This window comes from Eurosta solidaginis, chromosome 3 (assembly GCF_040869045.1).
Source record: "Eurosta solidaginis isolate ZX-2024a chromosome 3, ASM4086904v1, whole genome shotgun sequence".
NCBI classification, from domain to species: domain Eukaryota; kingdom Metazoa; phylum Arthropoda; class Insecta; order Diptera; family Tephritidae; genus Eurosta; species Eurosta solidaginis.
In genome coordinates this window covers 2,487,440-2,507,070 of record NC_090321.1, presented here as the reverse complement: position 1 = coordinate 2,507,070, position 19,631 = coordinate 2,487,440, and the positions used below count along the sequence as shown (strand labels likewise).

General features: G+C 36.9%; 1 protein-coding gene across 1 annotated transcript in view; it reads left to right on the top strand.

The window, feature by feature from the left end:
* The first annotated feature begins 424 nt into the window (after nucleotides 1-424).
* The window catches only part of LOC137243095 (WD repeat-containing protein CG11141), a 43,879-nt gene continuing 24,672 nt past the window's right edge, over nucleotides 425-19,631 (top strand). Inside the window, exons 1-2 of the mRNA XM_067770313.1 lie at nucleotides 425-1,065; nucleotides 1,291-1,575. Of these exons, the coding sequence (XP_067626414.1) occupies nucleotides 844-1,065; nucleotides 1,291-1,575 (507 nt within the window). The 5' untranslated portion in view covers nucleotides 425-843. The remainder of the gene's footprint in view (nucleotides 1,066-1,290; nucleotides 1,576-19,631) is intronic.

Here is a 19,631-nt window from a genome sequence, read left to right as displayed (position 1 = left end):
CTGAGGTTAGAATGCTTCTTTTGACACCTCTTCCGATATTTTTGGACACGAATTAGCAGCCGACCGCTGTTCTACACTTTTAGCTGGAGACATTGGTGCTTTATCGGTTACCGTATCGGTAACCTTTTAACAGCTGATTCGACCAACCTTATGAGAATCAATGCAATCGGTTATTGGTGACGCTAAGTTCGTAACCGTATCGTAGCCAACCAATTGGGTTTTGGTTTAACATCGTAACGATAAACAGCTGATTACATTAGGGATACGGATACAGCAATACGACATACGGCACCAATGACTCCGGCTTTTACCGTGGTCCGTCTGGCCGAATACGAAAAAGCGATATTCGGTTATGCTCTAGTAAGTTTTCCTGCTCAGCCGATAAAGCAGAAAAAGGCATTGTTTACTATATAGTTTGGCAGCTTAAGTAGAGGTTATGTTGCGAATAGAGTGGAAGGCAGTGGACTAGGCAGTCGAATGTCATATAATGAAGGAATGGTGTTCGGAGATTTTTCGAAGTTAAAAAAAAAAATGATAAAAGCTTTAATATAAATAAAACTATTGTTTTAATAACAACAAAAACGCCATATATATTCTGTATACATAAATATGTAAGGATTATCTCACTTTAAAATTTGAATTAAATAATCTAAAGTTTTGTTTTGAAACTGAGTCGAGAACTGTGCGTGTGAATGTGCGAATTTTCACCGATCAGCTGTTAGTTGCGCTACTTGGTAAAATTTACAATGGAAAAAGGAGTAAAGTAAATAAACAAACAATAAGAAAGTTTAGTTATAACAAAAAGTGATTAAATTAACGAAATACGCAATAATTAACCATTCGATGAGCTCCAAGGAATTGTATTCATTACGAGAATGGGCACCTTTAACAGATATAATGGAGAAAATACCACCGCGTATGACACGCGCACTTGGATTTTTCCCTGCCGATTTAAATATAACTTGTGTTGATGCAATTCCCGAATTTATTGCTTTGGGTAGTGATGCAGGCATAGTTTTTTGGTATGATCGGTATACCGGCGAGTTACAGAAGCTGCGGACAGAAGTGAGTATAAGAATTTTTTCCCCATTCATTCTAAAGTAGTCTTTAGATTTGCTAGTTTTAATCCATCGCAAAGCTCCTAAATGAAAAAGGATATCTATACCCAAATAAGTGACACACGCTCACACACATCATGGTACATGCAAGATTTATGTTAGCTAGCTGTCTGTTATTATGTGTCTAGTATGGTTTTATTTACAAATTTTTTCTTTTTTTTCTATTTGCTAGTTTGCAGCGCGCATCACTCGCTTAAAAATTGTTAGCACAGTGGAGTATATGATAGCGGCAGGTAATGCTACCGGTCAAGTAAGTATTTTCCAAATACAAAAACAGCTGCCGCCCGACCTAAATTTGGTGGCGCCATTTACACGCGCCAAACCCATCGAGCGTTACACTATACGCGATTTACATATTGGTGCAGTGAGTTGTGTGGAATGGTCCAAGAATGGTATGAAACTTTATTCCGGCGATCGACAGGGTGTTGTGGTGTTGACTGAATTTGATTTTCAAGCTGTAAGTAGTTGTAAAGTTTGCTTTGATAATTTTACTGTGTAATAATTGCATGCTAATTGTTTGGGGCGAAACGATGTGAAACTATATATGAAAGACCTGCCTATTTTATAATTAAGCAATAATATATTCCCGCAGTAAGACTTGGTCGGAATGGGTCCAGAAATTCAATCGGAGCGTGGCGAAATCATATTCGGCAAATGACTGGCAACATCCATAACAGTCTCTTAAACTTCAAGCAAGCGTACGGGCTTGGGGGGCTTAGAATATACCCGCGGGAGGTATGCCTGTCGTAAGAAGCGGCTAAAATACCAAATTGATTCAAGGGGTTGTGTAGCGCAAATCAACATCGATAACACTCCCCAAGGCTTTCGGGGAGTGTCCTTATCGCTACAACAACAACAACGATAGACAAAGGCACTTATAACACAAAGCTTTATAAAACCATGATAAACCTCCCAATGTTGTGTGATGGTAGCGTGCTCCGCCTTGCAGATGCCGTTCGGAGTCGGCATAAAACATGTAGGTCCCGTCCGGCCAATTTGTAGGGAAAATCAAGAGGAGCACGAAATGGGAGGAGCACCTAAGAGGTTGTAACCTCTCTACCGGTGTGGGTAAACTTTGGTCCACCGTAAAGTCCCTATCTAATCCGACTAAGCACAAAGACAAAGTTTCCATCGCCTTTGGCGACAAGGGGCTGTCGGATGCGAAAAAATGCGCGAGCGCTTTCTGCCGACAATATATAATGCATCCTACGGTCGACAAAGATAGACGGAGAGCCAATAGACACGCACATAAACACAAATTCAGCGCGTCACCAATCACCATCACCGCTAAAGAGGTTGAGGACGCCATTGGTCGCGCTAAACCATCCAAAGCAGTGGGCCCAGACGGCATAGCCATGCCGATGCTTAAAAGCCCAGGGAAAGAGGGTTTCAAATATTTAGCGCATGTCTTCAACCTGTCTCTTTCCACCTTTGTCATACCCGAGAAATGGAAAATGGCCAAGGTGGTCCCGCTACTAAAGCCTGGGAAACCAGCTAACTGTAATGGTAAAATGACTAGTCATCTTTTCAATGACACATATGGCAACACTATAACTTTCATCACTAACATGTCATTGTCATACATAAATAAGTATTCAGCCATCGTAAGGCTGTAATAGGGCCCATACATTACACCAGCTTGCATGCACAACCATGTGATTGCACAATCATGAATGAAGCATATACGATGCCATCTTGATTGTACAATTATCATTTGTTTAGAGGCATTCAGCGTGTTAAGTTGTGGATTTTGGTTAATAGATATGGATGACGATGTTATTTGTGCAGCAATTATTATTGCTATTGTCTTTAAAAAAAACGTATGAGGCGTAATCGCTTTTAATTTTCCATAATGCTGGCATTGACTGGTATAAATCTAAAAATTCACACCAAAACTGTTTTTCTTTTGCCATGTTTATTATGCGTTGTTGATGTTCTCTCAAAATATTTAAGTCGACTGTGCTAATTTCAACACCCACGACGCCATTCTGAGTGCACAATCATAAAAATATCAAACTCGTTTTGATTTAGCACAATCGGCTGGCACAATCACACCACTGGCCCACACACGGTCAATCAGCTGGCGCAATGACACGATTGTGCATGCAAGCTGGTGTAATGTATGGGCCCTATAAGGGAGAAAGATTAAGATACATATGTGGGGTGAAATATGAAAATGTCGATTTGCAATAGTGCCCTCGCCATTTCAATATTTCACCACCATCATCATATTTTTCGGCACTGTAAGTGACACACGCGTTTCTGAATTTTGTTTTAAATAAAACCAAGTAACTAATTAAAGTTTGTACGGAGTTTTTATTTGTATCGCAAATGAGTGTCTGGCGAAAAAGACCGCCTAGAAAAGAAGTTTAGTGGACAAATATGGCGACAATATGGAGGCGGCGCCCTCCACGGTGTAGAATTTGGACGTAGCATGGCGCTGGGATTACTTCCAGGTAATCGAGGGTGAGTTCTGGTTCGGCAAAGGAAAGCCGAACGCAATATGGCGACCGTGCGGCTGGAGCCTCGGTCATTTTTAAATTTGGCAGCGACGGTGAGTAGAGTGGAGTGAAAATTTGGAAAGTGGTGGTGCAGTGGAAAAAAAAAACAAATTAAATAAAATTGTTCTAACAAATATCTAAAAATTTTTAATAAAAACGGAAATAATAAAATTTTTCTAACAAATATCTAAAAAATTTTAATAAAAACGGAAATAATAAAATTTTTCTAACAAATATCTAAACAATTTTTAATAAAAAGGGAAATAATAAAATTTTTCTAACAAATATCTAAACATTTTTGATAAAAACGGAAATAATAAATTTTTCTAACAAATATCTAAACTTTTTAATAAAAACGGAAATAATAACATTTTTCTAACAAATATCTAAAATTTTTTAATAAAAACGGAAATAATTTAATTTTTCTAACAAATATACGCAAATCTATAACGAAAAAAAGAAGAAATACAATTTTCTAATAAAATACATGCAAATCTAAAACGAAAAACAGAGTTAATACAAATTCCTAACTAAAGTCCATAAATTCATAATTAATTTAACTAAATTTCGACCTAAAATTTATAAAAAGCAGCAGAAATAAATTTTTTTCTCAATTAAATCTACGACTATAAAAAGAAGCAGAGATAATACAAACAGAAACTACCGAAATGATAAGATATTTAAAAAAAAAAAAAAAACAGAAAAAAAAAAAAAAGATAATTATAATTCGAAAAACTAATTGGCCTACGTAAGGGCAAACTGTACCACCAAGCATCGGAATTTCTAACGGCATTCCTCCACCTACTCACAAAACGGCACAAAAACCACGCCATATGCATATACGAAGCAGCAGCAACAACACCAGCAGCGCATTAATACTGGCAGCGCAGTAGCAGCAGCACCAACATCGCAACAGCAACGCAGCAGAAGAAGCAGCAGCGACTAAGACAAAACCGCGGAAGCAGCATTTAAGTATATTACTATTTTACTTACATATGTCAATGTAGTTTTTCTGCAAATTTTTTCTACATACATTTACGTATATGTATACATAATTTTATTTTGGATTTTGACATAACGGTGGTTTGTGAAAAGCCAATTGATTTTTTTATATAAACGGTGGTTTGTTAAAAACCAAGTAATTTTTTTTTTGACAATATGCGGTGGTTCCGTTAAAAACCAATTAACTTTTTCTGATACATGCGGTAGTTCGGTTAAAAACCAATTAAGATTTTTTATTACATGCGGTGGTTCCGTGAAAAACCAATTCAATTTTTAATACATGCGGTGGTTCCGTGAAAACCAGATTGAGATTTTTTTTGAATAAAGCGGTGCGTCCGTGATTACATTTTGGAATTTTTACCAATTAATACTTACATACTTTTGAGCCATTTTAAAATCAATTACTTTTTACAGATTTTACATACAAATACAGCAGTTTCAATTAATTCTTCTAATAAATTGTTAAATATTTCTTTAGCGATTATTCAACTGTAAATCAGTTCCCTTTGTACAACATTTTTTTTCTTTTTCCTCAACACTTCAGCTTCAAATATAAATTCAACATTGAAACAAGTGCTTCATTAATTTCATATGTACAACCTTAGAAGTGGTAAGCGAGTGCAGATTCAGAATCCGATTCCGATAAATCAGCCTCAAGCTACGAAAGTTTAACTTCATCTTCGACCGAAAAAGTCACCAAACAGGAAAATAAGTTATCGTTGTCAGCAGATTTCTTAGGCTTCGAAAATTCTTCCATTAAAAATTTAACTTCTAATTTAGTTTCAAATCTTAACGATTCAAATAGTGAAATTTTAACTTCAACTTCTTCTACTTTAAAATCAGATCTTAACGATTCAAATAGTACAAACGTGGCCTCACTTTCTGCTAATTCAGCTCCAGATCTTAACGATCAAATCATGGCAACAGCTGAGGAAAAGAGAATTTTCATTAACACATGTGCTAATTCTATTAGAGAAAACTACAGTGGTGATCCTCTAGCACTTGATTCTTTTATAGACAAAATTGCATTACTTGAACAATTCGCTACTGCAGATTTAAATGATACTTTTATAGCGTTCTTAAAATCAAAATTAGAGGGTAAAGCCCGTGAAGCAATACCAACACAAGTAACTTCAGTCAATGAAATTAAAACAGCTCTACGTAGGATCAAACCGGACAACTCGAAAGTTGTAGCAGGGAGAATTGCAGCGTTGCACGTTAACAATAATAATTATACAGATTTTGCCAAAAAAGTTGAAGATTTAGCTGACTCACTTGAGCGGTCTCTTATTATTGAAGGGATCACTCAAGCGAAAGCTCATGAAATGGCAGTCGAACAAACTGTTAACGCGTGTAGTTTAAACGCAAAATCCAATTTAGTAAAAACCATTTTAGCCTCAACGGCATTTACAGATCCGAAAGACGTGGTAGCAAAATTAATTGTAGAACAAAACAACGAAGTAACTGAACGTCAGGTTTTAGCTTTTCGATCACGTGGTAACAACACATTCAGAAATTCACGTGGTAGTTGTCGACGTTTTTACCCAAACCGCGGCTATACTGGTTATAGAAATAATAATAGTTCATTTTCATATAATAACAACTATAACGGCAACAATAGTCAAAGATATAGGAATTATAATGGAAATAGATACCAGAATAACAACAATAATAATACGCGTCCAAATACAAATTCCAATTCAAATCAAAATAATAGTAACAATAGAGGTAACAATTCGAGATCAGCCAATGGTAGAGGTAGAAACGCAAACGTTCGCGCTTTAAACGCCAGCGCCCCTCAGGAGCGAACACTGCGGGAGGACGAACTAAGCCAGTAAGCGAACATCCCTCACCAATAGGCATCTATTGTTTAAATTTAAATTACTCTGATTTCATTGAATTACAACTTAACGAGTCACAAAAATTTTGTTTTTCTAGTAGACACTCAAGCGGGCATTTCTTTAATAAAGATATCATGTTTAGACAGAAATATAGCCTTAAATACGAACGACATTATTAACATTACCGGTGTCACTTCTAATTCAGTTTCTACTTTAGGTAAAATCACAGCAAATTTAAATTTTTCTAACTTTTCTATTAAACATACTTTACATGTAGTAAAGACTTTAATATTCCATCCGATGGCATACTGGGTAAAGATTTTCTGAAAATTAACAAATGCATTATTAATTATGAAAGAAATAGTATTTCCTTTTGGGTAGGTAATGAAAAAGTAGCGATACCAATCCTGCACGGAACAGAAAGCGACAGTTGTATCATTCCTCCAAGATGTGAAATATTCAGACTTTTTGATTTAGGAGATTCACCCGAGCCACTTTTCGTGGACTCGCAGAAAAAGGTGTTTTCACAGCTAGGCGCATTGTTAATTCCAGTAACCCAATAATTAAAGTCATTAACACCACGGATGATACAAAATATGTGAAGAGAAAAAGTATTCGGACAGAAAAACTTTCAAATTATAATGTTTATACAATTAACAAGACAGAAACAGAAGACAAACGTACGGAACAACTAACTTCGATTTTAAAAAATCAAATACCTCAACATGCTCCAAGTAAATTACTTGACCCTTGCATAGATTATGCCGAAATTTTCGCTCTTGACACGGACAAAATGACTTTAAATAACTTCTACGAGCAAAAATTAAGATTGACAGACAACGAGCCGGTATATGTTAAAAACTATAGATTGCCATACTCTCAACGCAAAGAAATAAATCACCAAGTAAATAAATTGTTAGACAACGATTTGATTTAACCCAGTTATTCCAATTACAATAGTCCTTTGATTGTAGTCCCAAAGAAAGATACTAATGGTCAAAAAGCTTATCGTATGTGCGTAGATTTTCGCGCAGTAAACAAAAAACTCATTGCTGATAAATTCCCACTAGCTAGAGTTGACGATATTTTAGACAATCTCGTTAGAGCAAAGTATTTTTCCACTTTAGATCTTTTTTCAGGATTGCATCAAATCCCCTTGCATCCTAACTCTCGTGACATTACGTCTTCAGCACTGACCGCGGCGCATTTAGATGGAAAGTGCTTCCATTGGGTTTAAACATAGCACCAAATTAATTCTCACGAATGATGACAATAGCTTTTTCGGGTATACCACCCAACGTCGCATTTTTGTACGTCGACGATATTATCGTCATAGGTTGTAGTGAAGCACACCACATTAAAAAACTTTCAAAAGTTTTTGATACTTGTAGGTCTTTCAATCTCAAACTTAACCCAAATAAATGCAACTTTTTACGCCCGGAAGTTACATTTTTAGGTCACAAATGGTCAGAAAAAGGTTTGTTGCCAGACGCCTCTAAAATAAACGCAATTAAAAAGTATACAAAACCGACTGACAAACACGCGGTACGACGATTCGTCGCGTTTGCAAACTATTACAGACGGTTTATACCTAATTTTGCGTCTATGTCAGCGCCTCTGAATCGATTAAGCAGAAAAAGAGTTGTATTTGTATGGGATGTTGAGTGCGAAAGAGCATTTTTATCATTGAAAGCAGCGTTACTTTCACCAAAATTACTTCAATATCCAGATTTTACTAAACAATTCATTATTACAGTTGATGCTTCCACGACTGGATGTGGCGCTATTTTGAGTCAAGAACAACGAGGTAGTGATTTACCAATTTGTTTCGCTTCTAAAGCATTTAATAAAGCCGAACAGAAAAAAACCATTATAGAATTAGAGCTTTTAGCTATTTACTTTGTAATCAAGCAATTTCGACCATACGTTTATGGCACCCATTTCATTGTAAAATCAGACCATAAACCTCTAGTATACTTATTCAACATGAATGACCCATATTCAAAACTTTCAAGGATAAGACTGGAACTATCTGAATATAACTTTACTATTGTATATATAAAGGGTAAATCAAACGTTTGTGCTGATGCACTATCGCGCATCACTATCGATGAAATTAAAGAAGCTAAACAACAAATTTTAGTAGTTCAGACAAGATCAATGACAAACGACAATAATCTTCATATTAAAACAGACAAAAACGACGAAAAACGAATTACTTTACATGTCTACGACAAATTTTCATTTAATTTTTCGAAAAAAGTCCCACAAATAGATCTGCAATTACGTACGATAAAAATAATAAAAAAACGAATTTAAGAATTTTTGCGCATATTAAACATAAGAAACTCGAGTTACTTAGTTTTGAGCTTGTTAACGAAATAATGACTTTAGAGAAATTACTTTCGAGGTTTGAATCAGAAGCCGGCAAACGCAAAATTAAGCAAATTGAATGGCCTAAAAACGATATTTTGTTCGAACATTATACTATTACAAATTTCAAAAATATTGGAAATAAAATTTTAAAATCATTAGAAATTATTCTAACACATCCAGTGGAGACAGTAACAGATGAAGATACAAAATTAAAGCTAATGAAAATTTACCATAATGATCCCATTTTTGGTGGACATTGCGGAATGAAAAGACTTTACGCAAAACTACGAGCAAAGTTTTATTGGAAAGATATGACTCGCGATATATCGAAATATATCAAAAATTGTAAAAATTGTCTCTTAAACAAGGTTAAACCTAAAACAAAAGAAAAACTTGTTTTGACACCAACTCCTTGTAAACCATTTGATATACTAATAATTGACACAATAGGACCCCTACCTGAGTCCAAATATAGTAACAAGTTCGCATTTACCATGATTTGCGACATGACTAAATACCTAGTAACAGTCGCTGTGCCAGACCAATCGGCAAAAACAATCGCTTCAGCAATTTTTGAAGGATTAATTTTAACTTACGGCACAATGAATGCCATAAAATCAGATTTAGTACAGAACTTAAAAATGATTTATTCGAAGAATTAACTAAACTTCTAAATATTGAACATAATTTGTCAACTGCATACCATCACGAAACTGTTGGCACGATTGAACGTAATCATAGAGTTTTTAATGAATACTTACGTGCATATTTAAAAGATACTTTTTCTGATTGGGATGTTTATTTAAAATATTTTACTTTCCTACACAACACTACGAGTAGCACAGTTTTCGACAATCAGTTTTCTCCTTTCGAGTTAGTTTTTGGGAAAAAGGCAACTTTGCCTAATGAATTGACAAAAGAAACAATTGACCCAATTTATAATGTCGAAAACTATGCCAAAGAAGTTAAGTATAGAATGCAGAAAACGCACAAAATGGCACAAAACCTAACTAATAAAAATAAATTACAAAGTAAAAATCTGTACGATAAAACGGCACGACCTTTAGTTGCCAAAATAGGAGATAAAGTACTTTTACAGAAAGAACCACATCATAAACACGAAAATATTTATCAAGGTCCGTTTACAATAACTAAAATTAACGAACCTAACGTAACTATTTTCGATGAAGCTAAAAACAAAGAAAAAGTAGTACATAAAAATCGCCTAAGTAAAGTAAATTAACATTACTTTCATACTTCGATAAAACTTTAAATTTGATTGAAAAATAACTCCAAATTTTTTTTAGTATGCACTAGCATTTAAGCAGCCACGAAGGTTCAACAAAAATTGTTAAAAAAAAAAAAATAGCACTGAAATTTTGCATATTCAAATGAAAAATGTAACCTATCAAAATTATAGTACAAGCAAAAAAAAACGTTTAACAAAAGTTTAGCCTATTATCGAACAAATTGTATTTACCAAGCTACAAACAAAAACATATTCTACATGTAACAAATTAATACTTTATAAACGAAAAAACCTTAAGTTGATATTAAAATATACATACTGTACAAAGAAAAATTCAAAAAAAAAAAACACAAACAACAAACAGAATATTTTCAACAAAAATGTAACTAAAATTCAAGTATTTTAGTTCTAAGTTCTTTTTTTCAATTAATAATAAAAATGGTTCCGAACCAACGAATTAAAAAAGGGAGGTACACCCTAATATAAATATATACTCGTTTATTCGCAACAATTTTTATAAGTTTATGGCCAAAGAAGAATGTGACAAAACTGATCACTTTGTCAATTCCTCTTTTCCCCAAAAAGGAAGATGTAATGGTAAAATGACCCAAGCCATCTTTTCAATGACACATTTGGCAACACTATAACTTTCATCACAAAACATGTCATTTTGAATACTAAGAGGAATAGGAAATATATACATAAATAAGTATTCAGCCATCGTAAAGCCCCCATTAAGCTGGAGACATTGGTGCTTTATCGGTAACCGTATCGGTAACCTTATAACAGCTGATTCGACCAACCTTATGAGAATCAATGCAATCGATTATTGGTGCCGCTAAGGTCGTAACCGTATCGTAGCCAACCAACTGGGTTTTGGTTTACCGTCGTAACGATAAACAGCTGATTGCGTTATGGATACGGATACAGCGATACGACATACGGCACCAATGACTCCGGCTTTACTGATACTTAGCATAGACTTGACTTGACTTGGCGTAAACTTGGCAACTTAGCCACGATTATACTCCACTTGGCGCAAAAAATCTGGCATCATAATCAGCGTTGAAATTTATTTTTAAATAAATGTCAATTTGTATGACAAAATGTCAAAATGAAATGGAATCAAACAAATGGCATCTCAAAATGTAAACGTCACTTAGAACTTACATAGAAAATCAAAATTCAACAGACTTCTAAGTCAAGTTAACTTTTGAGTAATCAGTAACATGCAATGTTCATTTAACAGAACTGTAAGTGACAGTTCGCAAGCCAAGTCAAGTCTATGCTAAGTATCAGTAATGGAGTCTTAAGGCTGTAAGGGAGAAAGAATAAAGCTGGAGTCATTGGTGCCGTATGTCGTATCGCTGTATCCGTATCCCTAACGTAATCAGCTGTTTATCGTTACGACGGTAAACCAAAACCCAATTGGTTGGCTACGATACGGTTACGACCTTACCGGCACCAATAATCGATTGCATTGATTCTCATAAGGTTGGTCGAATCAGCTGTTATAAGGTTACCGATACGGTTACCGATAAAGCACCAATGTCTCCAGCTTAAGATACATATGTGGGGTGAAATATGAAAATGTCGATTTGCAATAGTGCCCTCGCCATTTTCATATTTCACCACCATCATTATATTTTTCGGCACTGTAAGCGACACACGCGTTTCTAAATTTTGTTTTAAATAAAACGAAGTAAATAAGTAATGTTTGTACGGAGTTTTTATTTGTATCGCAAATGAGTGTCTGGCGAAGAAGACCGCCTAGAAAAGAAGTTTAGTGGACAAATATGGCGACAATATGGAGGCGGCGCCCTCCACGATGTAGAATTTGGACGTAGCATGGCGCTGGGATTACTTCCAGGTAATCGAGGGTGAGTTCTGGTTCGGCAAAGGAAAGCCGAACGCAATATAACATAGGAGAGACGTATCGTCCGATATCTCTCCTATCGCCAGTAGCAAAGACGCTTGAAGCCATTTTGCTCCCTTATTTCCAAGCAAATTTGCAGCTAGCCTCTCATCAGCATGGCTTCAGAAAACTCCATAGCACTACCACCGCGCTAAATGCCATTAGCACCCAGATAAATTGCGGTTTAAATCAATACGCCCACCATAGAACAGTACTCGTAGCGCTATACCTATCAAAAGCTTTTGATACGGTCAACCATGGCTCGTTCCTGCAAGACCTGGAATGGTCTACCCTTCCCCCATGTCTTAAAAGGTGGACCGCAAATTATCTGGGTGGTCGGCAGGCATCGGTGCAATTTAGAAACGAAACATTAAAACCAAGGAGAATTAAACAAGGGGTGCCACAGGGTGGTGTCCTATCCCCACTTTTGTTTAATTTCTACATATCTAAGCTACCTTCACCACCGGAAGGAGTCACAATCGTTTCCTACGCCGATGACTGCACAATAATGGCCACAGGCCCAGGCCCAAAGATCGATGAGCTATGAAATAAAATAAACGGCTACCTCCCTGATCTCTCCAGTTTTTTCGCCTCGCGAAACCTGGCATTATCACCGACTAAATCTTCCGCGACCTTATGTACAACATGGACGTCCCAAATGTCGACCATTTTGAACATCCACGTCGATGGCACTACGGTACCGACTGTCCTACACCCCAAAATCTTGGGTGTGACGGTTGATCAGGATCTACATTTTGGTGAGCACGCAGCCGCAATTGTTCCGAGAATTCAGAGCCGTAACAAAATCCTCAAATCCCTCGCTGGCAGTACCTGGGGAAAAGATAAAGAAACGCTCATGACTACATACAAAGCAATTAGTCAGCCGATTACGTGCTATGCGTCACCCATATGGTCGCCACGCCTAAAAATTACCGACTGGAAGAAGCTACAGGCCTGCCAAAATACTGCTCTCAGAATTGCCACGGGCTGTCTTCTTATGTCCCCAGAACACCATCTGCATAATGAGGCGAGAATACTCCCCATCAGGGAGAGAAATGAGATGCTGACCAAACAGTTCCTGTTGAATACCCAGAAACCTGAGCATCCCAACAGACATCTGATTGATGAACCAGCACCGCCTAGGGGCCTAAGGAGTCATCTCCGTAAGCATTTTGAGGAAATACGGCACCTGAGAACCCAGCCGTATGAAGCGAAAAAACGCAAGCAGGTCCTTGGTGAACTGTATAAACAGGCGTCGGACCTTTATGCCGGGAATTGCCCGGTGAATCCAGTACTTAAAGAAAAGTATCCAAAACTCGTGGAAGAGGAACGCATACTCCCCAGGGAAACGCGTGTCACTCTTGCTCAACTTCGTTCTGGATACTGTAACAGGTTAAACTCTTACCTATCCAGAATCAACCCCGACATACAAAATGTATGTTCCGGTTGCAATGTGTCCCCACATGACACCAACCATCTCTAATTGTAAAGTGGAACCAACGCCTCTAACACCCTTTTACTTATGGTCCGCCCCTGTTGAAACGGCAAGTTTCCTTGGACTCCCGTTAGAGGATATTGATGACAATTTGTGATCGGTCGCGCCTGTTAGGTGGGGCGAAGCAATGCTACAACAACAACAGGAGCACGACGCAAATTGGAAGAGAAGCTCGGCCTTAGACCTCTTCGGAGGTTATCGCGCCTTACATTTATGTATGTAAACCTCCCAAAAAGCAGCCTTAGAATTTTAAGAGTCATACTCACAGGTCACTGCAGACTAAAAAGCCCCATGCACAAACAAGGTACGTGGTCTAATAGCCTCATCCATCCTTTACGTGACGCGGTCGCGAGAAGTCTTAGGATCCTTGAATCGCGCAAACAAGAAGCCGAGCACCATTTGAGACTCCTCAGGGAACTCGGTTTGGACGAGGCGCTGTGAAGAGAATAAGGGCACAATAGACCTATAGCTCGCAGTGCTATACCCTCACAACGATCTATCTGCATATCTAACCTCCAGGGAATGTTTTACAGTTACAACAACAAGAGTTTGTAGAAAACATCACTCAGACTATATCGAAGGCTGAGGGGAATATCATTATATACGGCTGTCAGTTCCAAAACGCCCCACCTCGAGTTTGTTCCAAAAACGGCGTGTCTCAGTCCGTTGATAAACACAACCCAAAGTCAAAATATATTGCATTTTCGGATAGGTTGTTTTCAAAGGGCAGCCAAAATAGGATGATATTTCTTTCACTCAGCGGTTCATATATCGTCTATAGGGCGTGTTCGCATGAAGCTCTATCAAATCTATTCAAGAATAAATGAAAAAAGTAGATCTCTTGGTATAAAGCTAACCACTTTTTACAATGATTTGTAAGCCGAAACTATTTTTGTATTTTTGCTAATGAAATTGTATTATCTCGTCATCTTGTTTCCTTTTTCTTTTCCCCCTATTGTCTTAATGCTGGTCTCTACTTGCTTAATCTAATAATCATATTTGTATAAGTATTATATTTATTTTTACTAATATTATTGTTGTATTGTTTATTTACTTGTTGTTAATTCTATTGTCATATTAATTCATTTTAAATTTAGCTATTTACAATTCCTGACTAGCACTGTAAAATAATTTACCAAATTGTTGTGCTAGGAAAATATTTAAATAAATAAGTAAATAAAATAAAGCTAAGCTGATCCGGAGACGAGGCAGTTGCATAGAAAATGTTTGAATTATCAGCTTGTGCTGCTTTTATACTCTCCGCTGCTTCATTCGCATACCCCTACTAAGCTTTAGTAATTTCTCGAACTTCATGCTTGGTTATTAGCTATATACATGTATATTTGTAGTTTGTAACCATATGCGTGTGTATATGTGAGTACTATTTCGGCTGATGATTACATATGTTTGTGCGTATCTCTCCGTTGCCTTGTATATATGTGAGTAAATGGTGATTGATTTGTTTACGTATACAGGAGTGGCAGCTTGGTTTATTGTTGTTGTGCCTTTATTTAATAACCTTAGTGATGTGAGTATAAATTAGTGATGCTCATATTCGTCGCAATATTAAAAATTGCTTTAATCTGAGAACGTCATTTAATTAATTATTTCAAATTTTTCAACTACCGTCCACAGCGGGTTAGGGGCTTAGAATATACCCGTTGCAGGTTTCAAGGGAAGCGCAATTTATAGATTCTCCAACCCAATTGTCAACCTCACCTCCCCATGGCGAATCCAGTTTCTGTAAAGGCCGAGTTCCTCATGGATCTAGGGGGCGGGAGGATGGTATGGCTTAGAAGGTTTCATGTGGTTATATTAAATCATTCCCGAGATGGTCGGGATAGTACCTTATGGTGCTTGTTACCGGAACGTATAGGATCTGCATCCGGCAAAGGACCATAAACATCGAAAACACTGCCCGTTGGCAGTGGTTTGGCAACCACTCCAAGTGTATTTATTCCATGAAAAGCTTATCGGTGAAAATCGGAGTCGGCGTTAAATATGTAGGTCCTGTGCCGCCAATTTATAGGAAAATTAAGAAGGATATAAAGGGAAAATTGGAAGAGAATCGCACCAAATAATAATTTGTTTTATTATTTTTAAACTTTAAAGAGTTGGTCCCTATTTAAAATCTTTGTATAAAGAACGTAAAATCGTAGAAAAAAATTAAATACTCCTCTAAATATACAACGATTTGTATTTAATTCCTTTTGTTGGCATTTAGATTTGGTTGTATTCGGGCGCCAAATAATTCCACCAGTACTGCTACAATTCTATTTTATTGTTAATATGTTCCTTATACTCAAGCTCATAATGCTCTGAAGTATCGCAGTGAACCTTTTCATGTAGCGTTTAATTTGCTAGTGATGATAATTGTCTGAATTTCATTCGACGAACACGCGACGCTGCCACAGCTGCCCAAACTTTGCGATGAACGTAATGTTTTGTCATAAAAACTAACGCTTCTATACCAACTGCTAAGGCTGAGTAACACAGCACTGTGCTGTGTTATTGTGTTAACACTCAATAATGTGCGGCACGCACACGCACACTTATCGATCAATTTATAACACAGTGGCACACTCGATGGCACAAAGCTGACTGCATTGTACAGGTTTACAAGTATGATATGTATGAGAGGGAAACAATTTATTTCCCTTTCTAACACACGGCAGTTTGATACTTCGGTCAGTGTCAAACTAGCGTGGAACCCAGTGGAACCTGCGTGGAACATGAGTTTTGACACTGAACGAAGTGTCAAAATTACCGGGGTTGCTTCGTCGAAAGCGACACAGGGAAGCAAAAAAGGGATCGGAATATCAGATGTGGGTTGCTATGATGGTAAATTTCTTTTAACGAATTTAGTAGGAAATTTTAAGTGCACCCATGTGGGTCCTTCAGAAAATTATAAAAAAGTCTTCAATTGGGGTATCTGAGGACGCGTAGTTATTTCAGTATTAAGAATACAAACACGGGAGTTAAGTTTTTCTACCCGTTCAAAAGTTCTCCGCGAAAAACAGTTTGAAACCGAGGTCGACTGCAATAACCCGTCCAAAAAAGCGGAAAGAAAAATGAATAGACGCGTTTTGTCCTGTTGTCAATAGTCCGAAGAGAAAAAGTATTCGAATTATTGGAAGCGAGGCAAAAACGCGTCTATTCATACCTCCCCCGACGGTTTTGGTCGTGTTTTAGCAATCGTCCCCGTAAAAAAGTATCACAATTTGTTAATTAAAATTGTCCAAAATATATGGTTATTAAAGAGAGATGTAATTAAGTGCTCGTTTGAAAGTAAATAAGTATATTTCTTTGTAATATAAGAAAAAAAAATTTTAAGCAGTTTTCGATAGCAGCCACTAAACTTTGTTTGGTCCTAAGAAGTACAACAGTGCCAAATAGCATCCACAAAAAAAACGAACAAGAACAAGCATTTTATGAGGTGAGCGTGGCTGTGTATGTGCGTGCTGCTACATATCCTACTTGTAGACCTGTAAATGGCTGACTGTGCAACGCCGCTCAAACTGTTAAACATTGTGAATGATGACAAAGTGTGTTATCTTATCTGTCAACTGCCTGACAGGCTGTTCAATATGGCTACTTTTCAGCGTTTTGACAGGCTGTTCAATATGGCGGCGCCTATCTTTAGCGGGTGATAGAAAGAGATACAGAATGAGACAGCGATAGTCAAATACGAATCAGGTGATCCAATCACTTTGGAATTTTGACGTTTATGCAGAAGATATCACACTTAGTCATCATTCACAATGCTGTTAAATGCTCATAACACAGTAACACGCTCTATAGCACAGAGACCCTGCAAAAACGCTCGCGTCAATCCACGTCATTTGACTAGTCATTTTATAGTCATAGGTTATATTCAAAGTCACATTTGCATGGACGTGGGTAAGTTTTGTGACCAAATTTTTTGAGGGGAATGACACTCAGATCGTAAGTGCACATACATACATAGTCCATTGTGCTTGTGTGTTGATTGTATTGCTTTCCAATGACACTTCACTCAAAACATATTTATACACATGATACAAATATTACAAGATGAAACCGGTGAGAGGATAATGACATTTAAAACGATTTTAAAATTCTTACTGCGCTCTCATAATTTTTATTTTATTTTGATTTTTTCATAAAAAAATGGTGTCCACAGGGGCACTTACTATCCTCTTGATCAGATGATATGACTTTGAAAAATTGGAGTATGAAAGAAGATAAATGTTGCCATGATTTACTCTTCTAAATGGCGTCAAACGTGGCGTTAGAGGTAAGTAACACAGTACTGTACTCTGATATTGTGCCTACACTCATATCGACTTTCGATAATCAGTTATAACACAATTGTGTCAACACAATGTATTAACACTGCAATGTGTGCCTGTGCTACTGTGTTAACACTCAAAAATCAAAAAAATAGTGTCATTATCCACCACTACCAACTGCAGTTTGCGTTGTCTTATCTTACTTAAGCGGCAATTACCCACCGACGTGTGCCGTACGTACGGATGTTTGTCGTACGAAACACATTTGACCGAACCCTCAAGCCCTTAGGAATCAATGTGTGCGTCTGTGTACATGTACATAACATATTTGTGTGTGTATTGCATGGCGGAACGATACAAGGTGGCAGCATGGGACAGCTGATTATAAACTTTTTTTTATTTGATTTGATACATCAACTTCCGGCGCAGTACGATTTTGACATAAATCAAAATTGTTTTGCCGCAGCAGTTACTCACGAACGTACGTGCCGAAAACGTGTCAGCTGACACGACCTATCTTATGAGTGTGAAATGTAAACGAAAACTCACCGACGTGCAATGCCCGTACGTATGTAGCCCGGAACGTAGAAATTAAAACAATTTTGATTTTTTCCGTAAGAACGTGTCAGCTGATCGCGTTTGCAGTTTTATGCAAAAACACCTAATTAAAGTTTGAAAAATTGTGAAAATAATTCGAAATAATTATGTAAAAGTGCAGATTATAAATATGTAATCTATTTATATTTATTTAATATTAATTCCAGCCTTTTACAACATCAAAAATTAAATTGGAAAATGGTCAATGGCAACAGTGCTTATCTCTAAACAATACACACACAAATATGTTATGTAGATGTACACAGACGCACACATTGATTCCTATGGGCTTGAGGGTTCGGTCAAACGTGTTTCGTACGACAAACGTCCGTACGTACGGCACACGTCGGTGGGTAATTGCCGCTTTATCCACAATGGCAGTTTGAACACACTCATTTTGTTTGGGAGCATAACGCAATATTTGAACCAGACATGCTTAACCAACGAACCGATATCATTTCGTTATGATAATTAACGTCAATAAACGAAACAAAGTCATTTCGTTTCGTTTATTAACGTTAAGAACGTCAAATTAACGAAATGATTTTGTTTCGTTTTCTGCCATATCAAAGCGAAATCAAATCGTTTATGTTGATTATTAATTTCAAACTATGCTGGCAAAGCTGATTGATGGCGGAGTCATATAAGGTGAAAGCATTAGCCAAGCTGATTGCAACTTTTCTCATGAATTTTGACAGTACGAATATTTCTGAGAGTATTTTTGACATAACCACCAACGAATTACACAAACAAATTACATGGAGTTTGTGTGTATGTCCGCTCGCTGTTACCAACTTACAGCTTCACCATGGATATAGCATTGCCAGCACAATTCAAACATAAAGTATCACGTTTTTGTTAACGTTTTTAACGTTAACGAAAGCTTTTCGATTCGGTTAAAAACGAGATACCTACAATTTATCTTGATAATTTCTTTATCGATAATATTTCGAAGTGTTTCAACGGAAACGGTGGAAATTTTTTGATACACGATTAGCTTAACGTTAAGGTGCATCCCTCATTTGAACGATTCATTTTAAATTATTTCTTTTACACATCATCACAAAGGCGATTATTTGAAGACTCTGGCATCACATTGCTAAAGGGTTACCATGTTCTATAAATTGTTATACAAAGAATTCAAGAGTAGGAAATCCGGGACATGCCCCGGATTTTGATGAAATGTCCCAGATTTTACTAAATTCGAATACGAGAAAAACACCTGCTAATCCGAATGTGGCTTGTTTTTCTGAGTTTTGAATAATC